The sequence below is a fragment of the Neodiprion pinetum genome, chromosome 7, assembly GCF_021155775.2.
Source record: "Neodiprion pinetum isolate iyNeoPine1 chromosome 7, iyNeoPine1.2, whole genome shotgun sequence".
Classification (NCBI taxonomy): domain Eukaryota; kingdom Metazoa; phylum Arthropoda; class Insecta; order Hymenoptera; family Diprionidae; genus Neodiprion; species Neodiprion pinetum.
This window is the reverse complement of record NC_060238.1, coordinates 19,318,463-19,340,603: the sequence shown is the minus strand read 5'-3', so window position 1 is coordinate 19,340,603 and position 22,141 is coordinate 19,318,463. Positions and strand designations below refer to the sequence as shown.

At 34.8% G+C, this 22,141-nt stretch overlaps 1 protein-coding gene across 2 annotated transcripts in view; it reads right to left on the bottom strand.

Annotated features, from left to right (window-relative positions):
- Window positions 1-3,535: 3,535 nt before the first annotated feature.
- The window catches only part of LOC124223139 (defective proboscis extension response 1), a 377,291-nt gene continuing 358,685 nt past the window's right edge, over window positions 3,536-22,141 (bottom strand). For both annotated transcript variants that reach the window (XM_046634869.2, XM_046634870.2), the window contains one exon: window positions 3,536-4,496. In XM_046634869.2, coding sequence (XP_046490825.1) covers window positions 4,393-4,496 — 104 coding nt within the window. In that variant the 3' untranslated portion in view covers window positions 3,536-4,392. The remainder of the gene's footprint in view (window positions 4,497-22,141) is intronic.

Below are 22,141 nucleotides of genomic sequence, written 5' to 3'. Positions count from 1 at the left end.
GTTCCGGGTGTAAAACAAAAATGAGTTTGATATCTGTACACCCATAGAATCCCACAAGTGTTATAAGTATTCTCAACTATGGTTCTATTCCTCTTACCGGGTGTATCGACTGCTCCGAGTCCCGCTTGGCGACTTGTCACGCCGAGTGATAATTCTGGAATGATTTCTCGCGCTGAGCGCTCCGATCTTTAGTTTGATCGCTTCGATTGCCGGTGGCGCCCTCTGGGCGCAACACAGATTTGTCGCGCGCCTACCACATTTCGTTAATGTACGAGTATGTACACTTGAGGACAATGAATCTGAGACGGTTATCTTTTACACTAGACAGTTATGTTGGCATGAAACAAGAGCGTGAAACAAACTCAATCTCAATAAACATAACATAACCCATGACCGTCGAATCTAACCTTAGAATGCCGCGGGGATAATGACCATAGACTTGTAAAAGATAGACTGAGCGCTCTTATGAGCCGCTTGAAGCAAACATTCAAAGGACAGAAATATGCCGGGAGTACTCCTTTCTCTCTCTGATGATATTTGTGGCGGGGATCGAGGCGGTAGAGGAGAATGAGGCGAAATTATGCGCCTATATCTATAGCTGTTCCACTTCCACTACGCCCTTGTTAAAGAGAGAGCAGTACTCCCGACATATCTCTGTCCTTTGTATGCAAGCTTCAGTACCTCTTATAGGAGCGCTCAGTCTATCTTTATAAGTCTATGATAATGACTTGTTGGATTGACACGTATTTTAAGGTTAGATTCGACGGTCATGGGTTATTTTGTGTTTGTTGAGATTGAGTTTGTTTCGCGCTCGGCCGACTATGGCGCTGTAGGTTTCTCTCTGTTGCCAACATAACTGTCTAGTGTAAAAAATTACCCGTCGCAGATTCATTGTACCCAAGTGTATGTAGTTTTATTCATATTTTACACGTTTTTCATATTTCGGGCTGCTTGGATCCATAATTGACTCATAGATGTAATAGTCACGATACAGTCGACAACAGTTCCTTTTACAAAATTTTGTTTTATCATTCCAATGATTTATAAACCGTTGTCACAACGATTCCAATTTTACTAAAACTTTTCAGAAACTACATCAAACGATATTATTCCCATTGTGTATAATTTATATCAAGTTATGCCGGGTTTTCATAATATATACATACTCGAGTGAAATATTAAATAATCCTTTGAGCGGGTGTGCAGCATCCGCCTAACGTGGGCATAGAAAATGCCGCCGGATGAGAGGCGGTAATTTCAGTGAAAGGAATTGAAAAGGCTCGTGTTGAGCATCAGCAGCAGCAACAGTATCATCGTGCTGCAGTTTCTACCGTTCGTTTGTCCGTTTTCTTTTCATTTTTTCCCCCATTTCAGCAAACGCGTTCCAACGGAATTTCCCGGGCTTTTTTCAAATTACTTTTGTTTCCGAGCGGCGGAAAAGAAGCAACTTCAACGGCGAACCACGTTTGTTAAAATTTCGTGTCAACCGCTCGAAGAGAGCTCGCGAGATTTTTTTTTTTTAAAAGGAAGGTATAATTGAAACGCTCATCACACTGCCGGCTAATTACGTTTTTCATTTTTTCATTTATTCTACTCAACGCTTCAGCCGTGACACATGCAGAGAAAAACCGCAAAACCTCAACTCGCGAGTCTCTTCATCCGCTCGACAATATCAAAAGTATCACTTTATCTCATTTGTGGCACAGAGATTCGTGCGGAGGTCCGAAAAATTGTAACTCCTCGTTGATAATTTTCGAAAACTTTTACGAGTACGTGAACAGCGGTTCAAGTGTGAATTAATTATTAAAATTGATCGCGAAAATTGTAGAGCTGGAAAAAAAAAATGCTATATGGAATTTAAAAACAGAAACCGAAATTCTCTAATTATGTTTTATACGACTTTAATGCATATTTTCTACTTTTCATCTCCTTTGATGACATACAAAAAAAGTTGGTTTCGGTCGGAAATCACTTTTTCTAATTTCACTCTATCCTTACGTTCTCAATACTCTAGAATCCGAAAAACAGGATTTTAGAAACATGTCAAAATTACAAGATTTCACAATCAATTGATGAGCATGAAAAACTCTCGTGTCAAGTTTAATTTGAACTTCCGGTCCTACAGGAAATAAATAAATTTTCAATCTTTTATCGACAAACGTATATTTTTTTCTTCTCATTACTTTTTCGAAATAAACGATTACGTTATTTCCAGTTTATATAATTTTTTGGCTACAGGGATTTTTTTTTTCTAATTTTACTTTCAAATTTTTTCACTTTGCTCCCTAGTCCTATCAGTTTCAAACCGCGGAAGTTTGTCAGACAGACCAAGAGACGCGTCCGTTTTCATGATGATGAAAACCATCGCGAAAAAACTATTTTTCCGGTTTGTTTTTGTTTTTGTACTAAAAAGGATTAGTGAAAATTTCCACATGATTTTAAACAATTTTTAAAAGTCGATAAATTTTTTTTTTCCTGCTCTCCAAGAAAAGTTCTTTTCGTCAATCAGTTCCACGATTTTCCGAAATGATTAACTGATTGTTATTGAGTAAAAAAATCCGCAGAGAAAAAAAAAATCCACATTAATTTCGATGTGTTAACAAAGTTTCTTTTCCAGGATTACTTTCGCAAAGTTGATTCTATTTATACGTATTCACTGCAGGTATTCGTGTTGGCTAAAAAATCCGGCAAACCATCTGCAAAATACTTTGAATAATCAAGAAACGTAAACTATCAACATGATTTTAAAAATAATTGGAATATTATTGATAATTCACCCAGAAACTTTTCTTTTTATAGTTAAAATAAAAAATGATAAAATTCCTTTCACTGTCTCCGATTTTTCAATCGATTCAATATAATCGTCAAATTTTGTTTCCATTTTTGTCCCACACCAATTATGAACTGTTTAGGACATTTCCTCAAAGAACTATTAATCTGTTTGAATCGATTTCGTTACGATTGAATCGATCAGATCCAAAAAATTCGAGAGTTCTTATTTATACAAATTGCACGATGATTTATAACAGGTGGTCGGAAAATTTGCGTAAATTGAAAATTATAATGTTGCATGAATGATTTATTTACAAGAGTAAAATACTATTTACATGTATAATGATATAATAGTTGGTATATAGTAACGTGTCAAGAATACAAATATAAAGTGTAACTTAAAATACACCGATTGAAATTGGAAATCGGGAAAGATTAGATTAGATTGTGCCTCTTTTCGTTTATACCAAAGTTCTTATTTTTTGGTCACGGTTTTTATTATCCTCTTCATTTTCAGAATAAGGGAAGAGGCGCGATAAAATAAAGATATTCACGATCTAATTCTTTCAATTAAACTCTTCGTCGTGGTCACATCGTTGAAATTATACAATGTCATGATATAATAGTAATCATACGTTCAATGTACGTATAATTATACATTTATGATTCCTAATACGCCTATATTTATACCTAATTTGTTTACTTAATTCTTCTACACGTTACATGTGCGGTAAAAATTACCTATTTTCTTCTCTTCCTTCAATTCTCTTACTATTTCATTCATTTCTCACTTATCGGTTTTTTTTTTACTCTCTCTCTCTCTTTTTTTTTTTCTCATAACTCCTACTCTCTTCACTTCTTATTTCTTCCATTATTACATTCAACTATCGTTCATTGTTAGTCAAAGTTCGTTTGTACGATTCCCTTTCTTTACAAAGTTGAAAATCCATATCACGTTCCAAGCTCATACTTGATAAGTAAAACATTTTGCATCGTTTTTATTTTTCGTATAATTCACAAATTTTTACTTCACTCACGACGCTTCGACTTCGCTTCTTTCTTCAATATTCAAATTCCGATCAAACCGTGGAGAAAACCGTTCGTTGTTTGATCGATACTTCAGGAAAAATCTTTCGAGAATAAACGTTTTACTGTTTCTTTTTTTTTTTTTTCTCAACAAAAATTACAAAGTTAAAATTTCACCCGATATCGAGATATTTCGTGAAGGCATTTATAAAGTCAGATCGATTCGGTTAAGAAGAACGAAAAATTCGTTGCACAAAAATAAGAAAAAAAAGAGAAAGAAAAAAAAAAAATTGTCGAACGATAAAATTGTCTTTTATGGCAATATCAATTTCAACGAATCTTGATCGACCATTCATTTCAAATGGATTGAAAAGTGTTCAAAACATGTGAAATTTTTCGTCTCAAATATTGAGAAATACACATGTGTGTAATATATATAATCATCATCTGCGTTTGTGTGAGTGTGTATCTTTTTTTCTGGTATCTTTTCAACGCGAAAATTTGCAGTAAAATTTGTTTCCGTCGCTGTTTCTCCTCGGCTATTTCAAATCTAGCATGTTTCTTCCTGAATCAGGTTTCAATTTCTCATACACATTATCTAAGCTGACCGAGGAGGAAAACTACGGCAACAAGGATGATCCTTGATGTCGGAGATCCTGCGGCTGTATTTCCGTGCTGCATAGCGGCCGGATGTTCGCCTGAAACAAACGAGATGATTTTCTCGTTAGGAAAAAATTCTGGACACGAGAGGCTGAAAATAAAACAGACAGAAGAGATTTTTTTTTTTTTTTTCTAACTAAAAAACGACATTCGCGTCTTCACGTTGGGTAAATAATGCGAAAACTGTGAATAGTTACTAAATATTGAGTTTCGATGAATCTATTTCGAATTCTGATATGAAAGGCATTTTTTCAGCAATTAATTCACGCAGAGTATTATTTTCTTTTTCTCTGCACGAGCTTATTACTTTTTGACAGAATTACTTCGGAGGAAGTACAACTCATTTTTTGAGCTTGAAAAATTTGCGTCCGTCACGATTTCATGTTCATATAAAATAGCAAACACTTATTTATTCATTTTTTGCTATTTTCAAAAACAGTTACACCTAATTTTTTGATCATCGTCTAAACGTGGTGCATATTTCAATGATTTACACACATGAATTATTCGAATGGCTAGAATTTAAAACGATCGATACGCTGAACAAAATTAAACGAGTTGAAGGTAAAAGCCTGCAATTTGAAATGAAAGATTTATGCACAATGATCTGATGTGAAAGAGAATTTATTATACGCCATTGATCTATTTTTTAAACGGATCAGAAGTGGTATAACATAGAATGTTCGTTAATCATTAAAAATACTTCTTGGTCATTTAAAATTATCATGATTGATGCATTTTTCGAATATTTAAAATTATTAACATTTGTACCGCAGTATTTTACGATTTTTTTTTATCGATTATCAAGCTTCCAAAATTATAATCATTCAACGTTCTTCCAAAGTTCTTAGAACATTTGTCACAATTTTCATAGTCTAACTAAGTGTTATTAATCAATACCAAATTTTCGAGATTGTTTCAAGGAGGTGCTAAGATTTTGAAATTACATCTGTTGGTTGATGTAGAATTTTCGGGGTTCCTTTTAAAAGACTTACTCAAGTTTTGAAGATTTCTGAAGAAGACTTCTTTGCCAAAATATTAACAATCCATCGAATATATTGTAGTCTGACAGAGAATACCATTAATTTTTTCAAGAGATTCTCGAATCTGATATTTATCGTTACTTGACGTAAAACCCACTAACTGATATTCGAGATGAAAAATAAACGAAGAACAAAGCCGAAATAAAAATAACAACTAAAAACAAATTTCAATTAAACGGCGTTGAAAAATATAGAGATCATGGCAAGGACGGCGTAATACTCTGAAATTAATACTAATTATCGATCGTGCCAACATGACAGAAAAAGAGGTTACAGTTTACATTTTTGTAGAAAAAATTCTTCTGAATAAAAATTATATCCATCCAAGATTGAAATTAAGCAAATCTACAAAATTTAAAACCAAGTTCATAAGTGATTTGAAACGAGGCATCGATACATTAAAGCTGTTTATTTATAATTCCAGCATCTTTTGTAATAGAATTTTTAAAGAGATCTTCCTACACCCAATTTTACGGATATAATAATTGGATAAATGGTCAAATTCAAACACTCGAAAAACTTACAAATATCAATATTTGGCCAACCGACAACTACTGTTTGTTGAACAGTATAGAGGGACGTGTGTACACGAATCCAGATGCTGAGTATCAATTTGGGGGAGTCGTGGGTATAACAACTATTCGGGATTCTATCCATGACCCGTAATCAGGTGCAAATAGGGAACGAACTATCTACAGGGAGGAGAAACTTCGTGGAAACTCTCCAGGATCTCCTTCGACTATAACCGACTCTGCGAGCGGAAATGGCTCGCTGTTTCTGCAGAGATCCGGCTCTAAATCCTGCGGCACTCTGGATGCTTTGCCGAATTTTCAACTTCGGTATACCGAGCTTGCGAAAAATATATTCAGTCTTCGGTAAAAGGGGATCGAATATAGGAGAGGAAAGCAAAAGAAAGGGGGAATCAACTGTGCCGCCTACAACGGGTGTTGCCAATTAAACGCTGCTGTATGTAGGGTTGCCTACCACCGAGGAGAACAAATATCGGTAAAACAGACCTACCGAATCATTGTCACATTAATGTGACTTCGGAAAGCGATAACTGAACGCTTCAGCATTGATTATGAATAACGAAATAATTGTTTGGCTACATTCACATAATTCCGCAACACGTACAGTTTCAGTTCAATCGTGAGGACTTTTGAACAGGCCACTTGCCGGTAACTCGGTAAGTCCGTATTACCGATATTTTTTCCCCTTGGTGGTAGGCAACCAAAGATGCCGCGGCGTTTACCCGTAAACACACGGTATATCCTGTCGAGACAATAAAAATGAATCGATGGAATAAATTTCTCATCCCCCTTAGTACCTATTTCTTCTTCCTACTGGCATACTTCACCATGCTGCAGTGTTACACACGGGGTGATTCGTTTTTTCATCATACATCGAAACTTATAATGACAGAACAAAGGTTTCGAAACTCCGAATCGAGAATGATAAAATTCAATCTGATTCGAGAAAGTTCCTGAGATCTGGAAAGATATTTTCAAATGCTGAATTAAAACTGTAAGCATTTTTCAAGGAGAAAATTTTTACCAGCGATAAATGTGGGACATATTTCGATATCCGTATTAGCTTAATTTCAAAACAAGTTTCTTCTCTTTCGGATTTTCTTCGGTTTTTTACTGCTTACTGTTTCTCTGTGTAAGAACTTGACGTTAAGCTAAAGATCGGAATATTAGTAGCGGTGACTGTAGTTTTGTGCATCACTACAAATTTTGTCATCCATCGAGAAGTAATATAAAACTTCAGTGACATAAGCTCACAATATCTCATTGAAGGAACAAAATTAGAAATAAATGTAATGCATTTCACTTGAAAATCGAATCGTGGCGATTCTCCTTCGTTCTTTTGATGATTTTCCGTATAAAACAATATTCCATAAACGAATTTGTTTGAAATTCAATGGTTTCTTGCAAATAGTCCATTCATATCACATAACTGCGCAAAAAAAAAGAAAGAAATTGGTATTTGCAGCGGTAAAAAGTGATTTGTACATATAATTTCTCATTTTGTGTAAAATTTCTCGAGTGAAAATTTGAGTGAAAAATCAACGACGAGAAATCGGATATAGAATTTATGGAGAAATGATCTATTGTTAAATCAAGTTCTCATTCTTAACAGAATTTTGCTTAACACGAATTAAAAAAAGTCCAGTCTAAGAAAAATTTCAAGTTTTGATACGAGTATTTTTCCCTTTCTTTTACTCAATTCTCTTATACACAGTTTTTAGAATCCAATGCACTGGCAGTTTGTGCAAAAATGACACCGTGTATATTAGACTGGGCCAAAAAAATTGACTATTTTTTTTTTTGAAAAATATATTGAGAATATCATTCAGTATGGCAAAAGAAAAATTCCATGAAATTTTAAGCCCTTAATATTAACTTTAAGAGGTCTATCATCGCTATTTTTGATTTTTAGTAATAATTTGATGTTTTACGTCAGAACTGTCGAAATATTGAAGTGAAAAAATTTATGTTTACTCATTCCTTTATAACATTAAATTCCCTACAAAAAAGGTCTGATTATAGATTTTTGTCAGACAAGCCGTTTCCGAGTAATTAAACTTAATAAATTGATATAATTTCTCGATTAATTCTCGAGAAATTCTCGAGAAATTATATCAATTTATTAAGCTTAATATATTGATATAATTTCTCGATTAATTCTCGAGAAATTCTCGAGAAATTATATCAATTTATTAAGTTTAATTACTCGGAAACGGCTTGTCTGACAAAAATCTATAATCAGACCTTTTTTGTAGGGAATTTAATGTTATAAAGGAATGAGTAAACATAAATTTTTTCACTTCAATATTTCGACAGTTCTGACGTAAAACATCAAATTATTACTAAAAATCAAAAATAGCGATGATAGACCTCTTAAAGTTAATATTAAGGGCTTAAAATTTCATGGAATTTTTCTTTTGCCATACTGAATGATATTCTCAATATATTTTTCAAAAAAAAAAATAGTCAATTTTTTTGGCCCAGTCTAGTGTATATACAAAGTAAATAAACTGCACGTTGTAAGTGCTCGTATATATGACTTAGAATATATAATACAAATACATATACATGCAAAGACGAAAGAAGCTCTGAAGGATTAAACAATTTGCGGGAAAGCTTTTTAGGGTTGAAATTTCGGACAAGTTCCGATTTAGATAATTTATAGTATGCATTAATAATATATGATATTTCTCTAGTTTTCGGACTTTTTGGTCTTCACGTTTACCAGGAGCACGTTGATCAATTTTATTGCCGAAAAAAATATAACTCGATGCGTTTTTTGTGCGGAAAAATGGAAATCCATTTTTCGAAGTAAATCCTCACGACGTTTCAAACATATTTTTCATTCACATTTCCAGTCTTTTATACGTATATGCAAGGGGTGACAATTGTTTTTATTAAATGTGAGAAGGTGGATATTTTTGAACGTATCCTGAAGTTTTTACAGTAGGATAAAACTGCGACCATAATTTATTAAGTCGATACGAATATTTCAAAAATCTTTAGGCGGATTTGAGGATCAACCTTGTAATATATAACATATTCGGAATGATCCGGCGTTTTTTTTTTACGCCAAAGAGACGTTAGGTCATATTTTTTACGACGACAAGATGTGCTGTTAAAAATTCAACGGCGTGCATTCGAAAATCCTAAATTCAAAAATGTGATAAAACCGCATTGGCCAAAGGGTTTCTGGTTTACGGAAAGGTCTGAGAGCCCCAAAATTCGAAGATTTTCACATCTTAGCGTGAAACATAATACGTCGTTTCACGTATTCAAAATCAAATTGATAAATTTTCTAAACGCAATTATCTTCACTATCAGAGTTGAGTGAACTTCGTGTAGAAGGGAGAAAACTTCGATCAACGAAGAAATGGGTTGATATTTTTCCAAAAAAATAATTAAGAAAAGAATCCTACAACGATTATGTCGAGACCGTATATTTTTGGGAAATGAAGCCTGCAGGGTGAAATTTCGCAGGTTAGGTAAATCGGAGTCGGAGAAGCTTGCGGACTTGAGGAAATTATGGGGTTTGGGATTGACGGTTAACGGAATTTTGGAATTAATCAAAAGACCCTAATTCCCGACACCCGGTTCATACAGCGTCGCCATGATCCTCGGCGACCTTTGGCCAACGTCTCATGACGCTTCCATTTCATCTCGACTCGAGTAGGCTGGCTGGCCAAGAATCCATACTCTCATCAAATTTGTAACATAGTCCGGTCAAAACATGTCGGAATTAAAAATATTCGCGTTATGGATGAATTTTTGTGTATAGGAGTTTTCGATTCTCAGGAACTCCGATCCGAACTCATTTCTGAGTTGCATAGCCGGCGTTTTGAGAAAACAGTAAACTTTGACGTTTCTTGCGCTTTACTCAAATACTGTTATCGATGGATAAAAAGTGACTTGATCATCGCGTAGAGCGGACAATTTTACGTCGAGTTATGTCCTCATATGTCGGAAACGGTATCGTATTAACAAAGTAAGAAAAAGGAAATCCTACTTATCGAAGACATTTGGGGAATTTCGGTGAAATTTCTTAATTAAGAAAAAAGTAATTCTACTTATCGACGGAATTTAGGGAATTTTGGTGAAATAAGTTCTTTCTTCCTAATTTGTTAATTTGACTCGGTTCCCAAGATAGGGGAATATAATTCGATGTAGAATTTTCCGTTCTACACGATGGTAAAGTCATTTTTCATCTGTCAATAGCAGTTTTTGAGGAAAATGCAAAAAAACGTCAAATTTTGGTGTTTCTTCGGAACGCCGGCTACGCAGCTCAAAATTGACTTCAGATTTCAGTTTCTTAGGGTCAAAAATTCCTATACACAAAAATGCAGCCACATCCAGAGTATTTTTAATTAAGACTTATTTTTAACTGGACTAAACAAGATCAAACTATTATTCGTCTAAGCTCCGAGGATCCATTTTAATGTTCGAAAATAGAGAATATTAGACTTGCAAACAAAAACTTAGATACCGTTAAATTGTTTCATAATCGCTTGGAAACTTTTTTTCTTGTAACGCTCGTAAAATTACGAAACATTTCGTTTCCTGTTTTGAGAAGGTTTCAATATATCTTGCAAAAATGACCGTAAAAAAAAGAATCGAATAAAAATAAATTAGAGCTTTTACGCATGGTTTTATCAATTGCATACTATAAAGTTGGAAAGTCGTAAAGATAATACAAATTTTAGAAAAATCCAGCACTGTGGATGATTCGCTGCGGCATTTCGCAGGGTAAAGAAATCCACGTGGCTCTTAATTCATCGGTCTCAATTGGAACAAAGGAACCACAGTTTTGGGCACTTAATATTCGCACTGTTTTTCATTTGAAACAACTCCGCGCCGCAGCTATTAGGCGTACCATTGTACGAATATAACCCGACACAAAACACGTGATACAGAAATAATTGAACCGAAAGACGAGAAAAAAAAAGGAAAAAAAAAATCCAGAGGGAAACAAACAAAGGGTACAAATTTACCGAGGAGCACGAAAAATTTCTTTTAATTTCGTAGCTCGTTGCGAAAATAATTATCATCCGCAAGGAAAAAGTGATACGTTTCAAGGTGTGTTAATTTATACCGCAGTTCATTAAAATAATCGCTGTTATTCAGAAATAGAAATCTTTAAAGGTACGAGTGAAATAATGACAAAAAAAGAAAAGAAAAAGGGAGCAAACGAGAATTAGTCGATCTGATGACGAAAAAAGTGTATCGGTCACACAAGAATTCGAAACGAACCGAGCATTACGATTGACCAAATTTTTTACTCAACTGTAAAGAACGTCTGCCATATGTTTGTTTTTTGCTCTATTACGAGGGTTTTTCAAGATGAAATGAAAACAAAAAATATCAAACATCGGGTACATCTGGTTTGAATGTGAAGCCCTTCAAGCAAAAAAAAAAAAAAGAAGAAAGTAAAACACAAATGAAGAAAACAAACGTACGAAACATTTCTGTGATTTACGGAAAACGTAAATTTCGATCGAAGAAATAAAAAATAAAAAATCTAAAAAACGTTAGGAAGCAAAGAACATTCCGCAGAGCCACGTCACCTGTGATCGATTAGGTTTTTGTTATATTTATAAACCGTCTGTTTTATCAGACAGTATCGAAGTTTGTAAACGTTGGTTGGCAAACGTTGCGCGTACACTTGTAGGAATGGAAGAAGCGATATACCGGGACATACATCTTGAAACTTGAAAATCAACCGCGCATGCGCCAAATAATTCAATCTCATTGGTCGGCGAAATCTTCCCGCAGGCTGGCCAACGCAAACAAAATGTGTACGTTTGAATGTTCAAAGAGCACAAGCGTTAAATTCCGACCGTTCTTTGAAGAATCGACTTTCCGACCCAAGAACAAATGCTTCCCAAACCTTACCGAGTCGCTATCTCAATTATTTGAGATTCTAACCTCGAAAATTCGTATCAACTACAATCTCCGCCAGAAACGAAGTTTGACGGCTAAAACTCGGGATGGCCAGCCTGCGCGAACAGCCGATAAAACTCGCGCATGCGCGGTTGATTTTCAAGCTTCAAGAGATTGTCCCGGTATGCGAGGTACACGTTTCTGCACGATTCGCCGTGGCATTGCGTCGTGCATATGGGGCTTGAGAAGAACTATCAGATTTCCTAGATTTCCTCAACTTTTTCCTCCTCGATTTCCTCAATTTCCCCGATTTCCCTGCAGCGTCGGTTCGCGTCTATCCGCCTACCGACTCGCAACTTGCTACGCTCTAACGGCACCGCAAGGATGTTACGTGATCTGAGTACCTCAGCGTCTATGCTCGTTCCTGATTTGATTTTGATACCTCTGGTGGGTAGGTATATCGGCCCTCTCGTACGCTTTTCCGCATCCCTCTTTTGATTTCCGCGGTTTCGGTTCGTGCAAGCTACACTCCGCATCTCGCCCCAAATTTCTGCGACACCTTTCCTTGGATGAAAATTCCATTCATATGAATTTATTTTTTCTTTTATTGTTACGAAAATTTCGCGAATACAGTAGCTCATTTCAGATCGGATCAGGGGCTGCTATATATATTCTTACCCAAAGTTCCGTATACGGTATTAAAACATTGGATTATCACGTAGCAATTGAATACGCGTTCCTTTTTTTTACCAAACACAAGGTTTTCAAACTCCTGTATCGGTTTGACGTTTTGAATTAGAAGATTGACGATGATACGTAATCTCTCGATTTTAGATTCAATATTTCAATTCTTGGTTCCTACAATAATTATTTGAACAGCTGGTCTGGTTTTCCTGCAATCGCTAGCTCGTGCGACTCAATAATAATTTCCGAAACCCCATAGCTTGCGTATATGAGCCCTTCATTAAAATTGTCAAAACCCCATAAGAATTTCTCAAATCCCATAAAGTTCCCAGAGGAATTCCCCATAGAAAATTTTTCAGAACCTCACCACGTTCGGTTGTGAGTTTCTCATTAAACTTGTGAAGACCCCGTAAGAATTCTCGAAACCCCAACAAGTTCTCAGAGGTATTATTCATAAAACTTTCCGAAACCCCATAAGGTAAAAATGATCAAACCCGACGGAATTTCCGTAGATTACTTTTTATAATGTAAACATATATCCAGGATTGAGTTTAACACTTTTTTCACACGATGCCAATTGTAAACCAAAAATCAATACACCGTAAAATTTTCTAATCACTACAATGTGATTTTTCATTCACATTAAATTCATTCGAAATTTAACGAACATATCAGATTCTCACCGTTTCAAATCAATCCAAGATAAAAAAAAAATCTTCATCTACAAGCTCTTGTTTATAAATTTGATTTTTCTCGCGCATATTCAGGATGATTGCGAAATTGTTTGAACTTTACGTTGTTTGAATTCAAAAATTAACACGACAGTTACATAATGGGTGAAAAAATTATTTACAATTTTTTGGTATGCTTGTTTTATGATTATTTGCTTTTTGCTGTCGATACTCTTGTTACTTAATTAATCAACTCTAAAAAGATGTCGGAAAAACGAGAGTGATTGAAAAACAGGCGATCAGTTTCGTTACGATATTTGATATCGTCTTTTTTCCCCGCTTACTCTTAGTATTCTATACGCGTTTCACTGGCACGCTGTTAAAAATATAAGAGAATTAAAGAAGAGAAAAAAAAAAACATTATTTATTCACCTCTCAAACAATAGCGGAGTCTGTTAAATTTCCCACGGCAATCGCTGACGTGCGATTTTGCAGAATTTTCTCTTCGACAGGATTCACCGAGCGGTAAAAATATGTAAAAGATTATACTATAATACGTATACATATATATAGTCGTATATGTATATACGCAATTTGCATTGAAATAATTTGATTAATATTCAATAAACGCATTTAGATTTATGAGACCGAGGTAGGTATAAGTAATAGGATTTCATTTCAATAGCTAATTATTACCATGTACGTAGACACGTTAAAAATATTTTTAGGGGTCGCAAAAATGACGACCAAAACGTTCAAAGGCTGTTAAAGGCCCTAGGGGTCATAAGCGTGGTGAATCTGCCCCCGGAAGATATTCAAACAACACTTGGAAGGATTCGTAGGTACTAATAAAATAATAAGATCCTGAAAGTTTCAGATCCTTAACTCAATTGGTTTTTGAGAAAAATCAAAATATGTAAAAAAACAGATAAAAACTTTTTCTCAGGATCGACCGAACCGATTGATCTAAATTTTTAATATGTCTTGTGGACTGATAAAAGCTTACGGAAAAAAAAAATTAAAAACTCTATAGCTTGATAAGATCCTTAAAAATAAATTGTTTAGTTAACGGTCAACGTGCATAATTTCGAGCATCTATTTGGATAAATGTGTTTTTCTTAATTTACCGTTTCATCGAGTTCAGCTTCGTGAATTTTAAGATATCTTGCAAAATTGACGTCGTACGAAAAACAGTTTGAAATTAAAATTTTCCATTTTTTAATACAGAATCCAAATCTGTGAAAAAAGTACATCTGCTTATACGGTGGATAAAACCAGAGGTTAGAAACGAGCGCGTGGAGAAAATTTATGAGAGATGATCAAGAAGTGAATAAGATTAAACAAAATTGTTTGTGAAAAGTTGTCGGGTAAAGAATAAACTTTAATGTCGTTTCTTCTTTTTTTTTCACAGGTAGGAATACGCAAAATAGTATAAATAGGAATTGGAAGCTTTTGAATTGAGAAATAAATACTTTTCGTTGCAGAAACTCGACATGGTTTAATTGGTGGTGTCAAATTTTCGTAAACAAAATCAGGCAACCTTATATATAGGACGTTCCATGACATTTCGATCAAGATTCTACGTCTATATCTCAGACTGGCTTTATAATTTTTTGTATAAAAGTTCACGACGAAAAATGCGATAGCAATTTTTTGTCAGAAATTTTACACCCAGCGTATCTGAACAATAATTCAAAATCATCGAAAAAATAATCCACAGCTTTCTACAATATGAAAAAAGGAAAAAAAAATCTGAAAAATCTCACAAACTTCAACATGTTTTTCCTAAACCTATTAGAAGATGGAGATTCCATAACTTCAAAGAATAGATGAGAAAAATTTTCGATCCAAAATGTTACAGGAAATCAAATATATATTGTGACGATATTTATATTTGAATACATTTTTTTATTTTCATTTCTCTTATTTATTTTTTGAAATTAGTTTTTTTTTTTCAAATTCTTAAATTATACTTCAGATACGCTGGGTCTGAAAATTCTGAAAAAAAATTGCTATTCCATTTTTCTACATGTACTTTCGTACCAAAAATTATAAAGCCAATCTGACACATCGATGCAAAAAATCTTGATCGAGACGTCATGGAATGCCCCATATATATATATATGTATATATACGTATATTTTATGCAAAGGTACGTTTTCTAATTAGCCTATAACCGAGCTTAAGCTGACCGCCTGTAACTTGCCGTGCGGAATTAGGAGGCTTCGGAGTTCAAACTTTGCGTTATGGATTATGAAACGCAGCTTCGGCGCTCGTTTGAATATGCGAATTACGATCTTTGTCCCGAACGCGCGAAGGTTAGCTGCCTCTTTCTTTCACGGTTAAATGATCATAGCTCCCCTGAATAAACTTCGCCACTGCGGGAAGTTCTTGAAACTCGAATGAGGCCCGTGCATATTTTACCTTGTATATGTATATTATATATATAATACATACTTTCGCAAATTTTCATTTTTATCTCCATCAGTTTTAATGACATCGGGAAAAACTTTCGGCACTGAGAAAAAGTCCGCCTTGAACTTGGAAACTTGTTTCATCGCTCGTAAATTTCGTTTTCTAGCATAATTTTCTGTGGGCAGAAATATTTTTCCCTCCTTCCCTTTTTTTTTTCGTTCCGAAAGAAAAAAAAAAAAACAAAAAAAAACTCGTCATTTTGCTGGAAAATTTCTTTACAAGATGTCTCGCGTGCAAAAATTTATTACGGATCTTTCGGATTATCTTGAAATTTTACTTGTAAGCTCATCGCTGCCGCGATGTAAAATTTTTTTTACAAATGGATCGCGAATGAGCTTGAGATTAAAAAAAAAAAAAAAAAAAAAAGAAACGCCAAATAAAAAATTTTACCGTACATACAATTTTACAGATCCTTTGGTTTGTTGATAGATCATTTAGAAAGCACTCGAACTTTTCAAACTTTCACATTGATCGTAATAAATTGCTCCCCCATTATTTCAAAATATGTTTATTTTATAAAAAATCAGTGTCGGGCGATTTTTACAGAATAAATTTGTGACAATACATAATGAGCTTTTATACATTGAAATTAGAAAAAAATTACAAATTTGGAATCAACAAAATATAAAACCAGTCTCAGATTGTTGATCGACGAAACATCTGGATTAAAATTCATGGTTTTTTATTCATTTTTAACCGAACTAGATTCGGCTATTCTTAATTCTTTCGTTTTCATACAGTTTGCCTGAGAAATTGTCATTTAGATACAAGAGAAGAATGAAGCGAGAGGAATTGAAAAATCGGCAACGAATGACGATCAACGCCTGAATAAGAACGAGAGCTTTTTTTCCACCCATACAAAGCATTAATTTTATTCTTTAAATCGGATGAAAAAAATTTTTTTCCACCAATTATTGGTCACTTAATCGTGAAAAAATTGACGACAATATAATCCACACTTTATAAATACAGTGCAAACGAAAATGATAATCTTTCGTCGATGATTTGTCGTCGGGCAGATTTTACCAGCCTGGATAATCGCTCTTTTTTTTTGTTTTTTTTTTTTTTTTTTTTGTTCTGTTTTGTCTTTGCTCTGAAAACATTCGATTCAATTATTACGCCATACGGCTGCACGCTGTTGAATTTTCGCGCCCGGCAAATTTCCTATACAAACAAACCCCGGGTTTGTATGTATACACAATCAATCGTTCGCGCGTTTACTTGCGACAAATAATTTCAACGATTCGATTTGATTCCATGGCCGCGACACGGCAGCGCAAATCTCTTTCTATACGCGACGCGTAATTGGAGGAGAAGATTAGAATTGACGTTGAAAAAACGGAAGAAAAAAAGGTGGAAAAAAAAAAAAAAAAGAAACATTAATCCGAATACAGTGGATGGAAAAACCATCGAGAAAAGTAAAATATAAATACAACGAAGCGAATGAGAAAACATTGAAAATTGGCGGAAATTCGACGACGAATCTGACGCCGGATTTCTTCTATGAATATTTATTGAAACGTTGCGGAATGTGAAACATAAAACAGTGTCAAATTTTTTTTTTTTTGCCAACTCTGTACATAAAATCTGCGTGTCTTTGAAGTTTTCGTTTTTAACGCACGGTTTTTTTTTTGAGGTTTCTGACCTGGTAGAAGAAATTGAATGAATCAAAAAAAAATAAAAAAATTCGGTTCAAATTCAATTCGAATTGAATAAAAATATAATGTGCGTTCAATTTGAGCAAATTTGTTTTCTCGACGAAAAAAAAGTAAACTTGTTACCTCAAAAAATGATTCCAACTCCCACGATAGAAAACTGATATTTTCACTTTTTTCCATGACCAAATTAAAATTCCCCTGACAATTCCAGGTTTTTCAGATTTTCAAAAATTTCTACCACCACGAATTTTCACAGAAATTGGAAAAGTTCCGATTATTTCGTAAAAAATTGTAAGTACGCACAACTTTACACAGAGAATTGTTGATTTTCCTTAAAAATTGTACAGTCTTGTAGATTTTTTGATAAAAAAAAAAAAAATACAATTTTTAACGAATACTTGCCAGTTTTTTTTTTTTTTTTTTTTTAGAGAATATACGCGTATTTAAAATGTTTCTTACAAATTCATGCGAGATGTTAAAATTTGTGTAAAAATTTTTATGAAATCATAGAGAGCATTTTCATCAGAATTTATTCTCAAAGTGTCCGCAGGAAGGCGGAGGGCAGGATCGAGCCGCAAGGATCCGTAAGTACACAAAGCCTGGAGGAATCCGAGGCGATGAAATCGGAAGAAGAAGGAAAACGAGGAACGGCTCTCTTCTTAGTCGGGAGCGAGAAGGCGCGAGGAGGGCGGTTGGAAATTGGAAAACTCCGGTTTAATTACGTCCAAACTACTAGCTGCAGCTCCTTTGTTCCTTGCTTTGTTCGCCTTATATCTTCCGCCACTTTTCAACGCCGCTGTGCCGTCTCACTTCCGCTTCCGGTATTGGCTCTGCCCGCCACTCTGTAACTCATCATCCATCGTCCAACTTTGAAACATCCCCAGCATTTTCATCCCCGGAGACTTCTAGGCAATTGATAATCCTCCGCCTCCCTTTCTACCTCGATTGCATTATCTCAAATGCCAGATGCTGCTGCATATAGTTTATGACGTCAGACAGATTCGGGACTTATTGAGAAAAGTAATTGAATCAGGATCGGAATTTTTTCAGAAACCGTAGTCAGAATTTTTAATAGTTTAAATATCGATCTAACTTCACTCGTATTATTACACTATTCAGCCTGCTGTGTAAGATGCTTGAACAAATTCGTTTAAAATGAAAAAGAGAAAATTCTTTCAAAAATAGCATGTGAATAGTTACTTTGAGAACATTTAACATGTTAAATACAAATGTCGTTTACATTTTAAACGTATATTTTAGATGAAATCATTTCAAATATATATGTTACCCATCGGTGTCTATTTACAAACTGTGAGTCTATTTTTCCGAATTTTGATCATTTTCGACATCATGTGTGAAAAATTTGATATTTTTCAGTATTTTTGCTCAAATCTGATCACATTTTTTCACCTCCAAGACATTTTTGATAAACGTTATGCAAGAGGACATTTTTTTACTGCCATATAGCTGTTCATAATTGATTCCTGAAAAAAGAGACTTGAGTCTCAACTCTCAACGCTTTAGTCTCTTTAATTCGGTCGATTATAATTTCATCATCCATCAACTTACTTTTATAAAACACATTAAAAGACTTCACGAGGCTCCAAAAAAGGCTACGAAAATTTTCAAGATTTTTCGAATATAATTTCGAGTACTTTAACCGTTTCTTCAGGATTTCATCAAATAAAAAAATATTCGGAATGATTTTTGAGATTTTCGAAGATTTCACAAAGTTTTAACGATATCTTGAAATTTTTAAAATTTGATAGAATAGAAAAATATATCAGAGCTTTCATTCGATTTCGAAATATTTCACATCATTTTAGAAATTCACAGGATTTTGTATCCCTGCTTCTAGGATTCCGTATATTTGCAAACTATTCCAATACATTCCCTGCAATTTTTACGGATAGTGCAAAAACTCGGAATATTTCACACGACTTCAAAGGGTTTCAACATATTCAAAAAAAATATACGAAAAACTCCATAAAATCGATCATTCTCATAAATCTCTTGGGAATTCTGAATGTTTCATAAATTTGAAATAATTTTTTAGAGACCTCGAATAATTCCGATCGCATTTTCGATTGACCTCGTTGATTTTTTAGATCCGAAATAAAGGTTTTACAAAAATCCACGAGTCTTGGAAAAATTAAGCGCGGTTCCTTCGAAGTTCCCAACAAAAAAAAAAAAAAAAAAAAAGAAAAAAAAAAAATTCGTAGAAATCTTTCAACAAGATTTCCGCAAGCTTGAAAAGCGGTTTAGAAAAGTTTTCGGACATCGTCCAACTCTCTAATCCATTAAAGTCGTTTGCCGAAAATCCGGAAGTCGAGAAAAGGTTCTCCTCGCCTTTTGGGGTCAGAGAAGCGTGTCGTCCGATTAGCCCCGGGTTCGCCTTTGTTTTTGAACAGTCTCTTCTAGTCGGCAATCTGACCGACGCTAGTCAGTGCTCAGGTGCCAGTTAGAATTCTCCTCGTATAATAAAATTATTTTGCCGCGCAAACGGACTACAGCAACGCAACTTCAAAGTCACTTATCCAGACTTCCAACAGCTCGTATTCCACATGCCTGAAAATAGCCTGGATTTACGTTTCGCTTGGATCTTGGGATTCCTAACGTTTCTTCAATTCGGTGTTGTAACAATACAGGTGGATTCGAAATAAATTACAAAGAGTTGTATGCTATACCGGGTCAATCTTTTGAAACTTGAAAATCAACCGCGCATGCGCGAGTTTTATCGGCTGTTCGCGCAGGCTGGCCATGCAGAGTTTTAGCCGTCAAACTTTGTTTCTGGCGGAGATTGTAGTTGATACGAATTTTCGAGGTTAGAATCTCAAATAATTGAGATAGCGACTCGGTAAGGTTTGGGAAGCATTTGTTGTTGGGTCCGAAAGTCGATTCTTCAAAGAACGGTCGGAATTTAACGCTTGTGCTCTTTGAACATTCAAACGTACACATTTTGTTTGCGTTGGCCAGCCTGCGGGAAGATTTCGCCGACCAATGAGATTGAATTATTTGGCGCATGCGCGGTTGATTTTCAAGTTTCAAGAGATTGTTTTTATATTATTTTTTTGATATAGCAGTTATAGCCGTAAAATCTATTGTATATTCATTCGTTCGTCGATCCAATCAATCATTCACCCATGCACTGGATAAATTATCAGTCAAAAGGTGTATAATATAAAAATTGTAAATTACAATCGTTTGTCTTTCGGTATAATTTTATTATAAATAAAACGTTTCTCTTTAGTTTAACTTGAATGCACGAATCGTCTCTCTTCAATTTGAATAATCTCTGCGCTGTATAATTTATCGAAAAAAGTCTCTCTTTAATTTATGGTTCACGTTGAAATTCGTACCGATTACGACAATTCAACTGGATTTTGTTCAATTTGTTGCTCCGCATTCGACGATTTCCAAATGGTGACAGGTTCGTTTACGCTGTTTAGAACAGTTTCACATTACCAAAGAAACATTTCAATTTGTCAGGATCTCACTTTACCTTTTCATTTTCATCTTGAGCGTGGAAACTTTATATGGGAAAATTGTAATAGTTCTAAGTCGCATTGTACAGGAGAAAGGCACGGTATTTAAACATGATTCAGCACGTCGTACATCACAGAAAGCTTCGCAGATAGAGAATTAAGCTCGTCTTCGAGAAGAAAGGTGTTGTAAGTCAATTTGTCAATTTGAATTGTGGTATTTGTTTTGGTTTGAGGCGGGGATTTCTGAATCATTACAAGGTAATTTCAGTCGATAATTCATAAGGTGAGCGATCATGTATAACTTATCCGTCTTGGAACTTGATAATTAATAAGGTGAGCGATCATCGTCGCCTGAAGGTGAAGTGAAATCCCTTGATACGAGGGTGAAGATCGCTTGGATTTTTCTACCTACGAGCCTCGTAAGATGGCTAATTATACCCGCGGTTAATTATTTATTAACATCAGGGAACCATGTGGCGTTATAAGATCTATTAACAGACTGCTTGTATATTTTCAGGGTCGCTTTCTCGCCTTCGTCTGCCTGCTTATAAAGCATCTGACTCGACAGGCGTCTCTAATTAGTGCCGAAAGCTCGCGCAACGTGTGTCACGGTTGAAACGTGCGTGGCTTAAATTTTCAGAAGGCAAATAAAATTAGGCAGACATGATATAAGCCGGCGTGTAACAACCAACTCATCCCCACGAGGTTCAGGCAAATTAGCCAAATTCATGTCGGCAGGATTTTCAAGAAAAACTGTTGTTATGGCGCTATGTGATGGATAATTACGCTAGTTGGTGAAAAATCTAAAAATCCTACATATATTATACAGGGTGTTGGAATTTGTACATTGGAATGGAGTGGATGTATAAAAGAAATAAAAAAAAAAATACAAGTTCCCAAATTATATTAAATAATCAATTTCTCTTGGTGTCCGATTTCGTGTCTTTGCATGCCGTTACAGTATGGAATAAACATTATGTCAGATTACATGGAATTCATTAGTAACCGCGATACATTTTTGTTTGTCGTTGGCGTACGAACTTGAATATTAACTTTAGGGAAAAAAAGGTGAAGATCAGAATTGTCGAAAATTTTATTCCCTACAAGTTTGTTTATACATGTTCATCGATGCCCTAAGATTAAAAATAAACGAGATAATGCAACAATTTTACTTCCGCCACGTTTTTTCAGGTTTGATTAGAAAAATATCGACCTTAGGAAAAGAAACGTGGAGACAAAAGTTGTAGGAGATTTAATTTA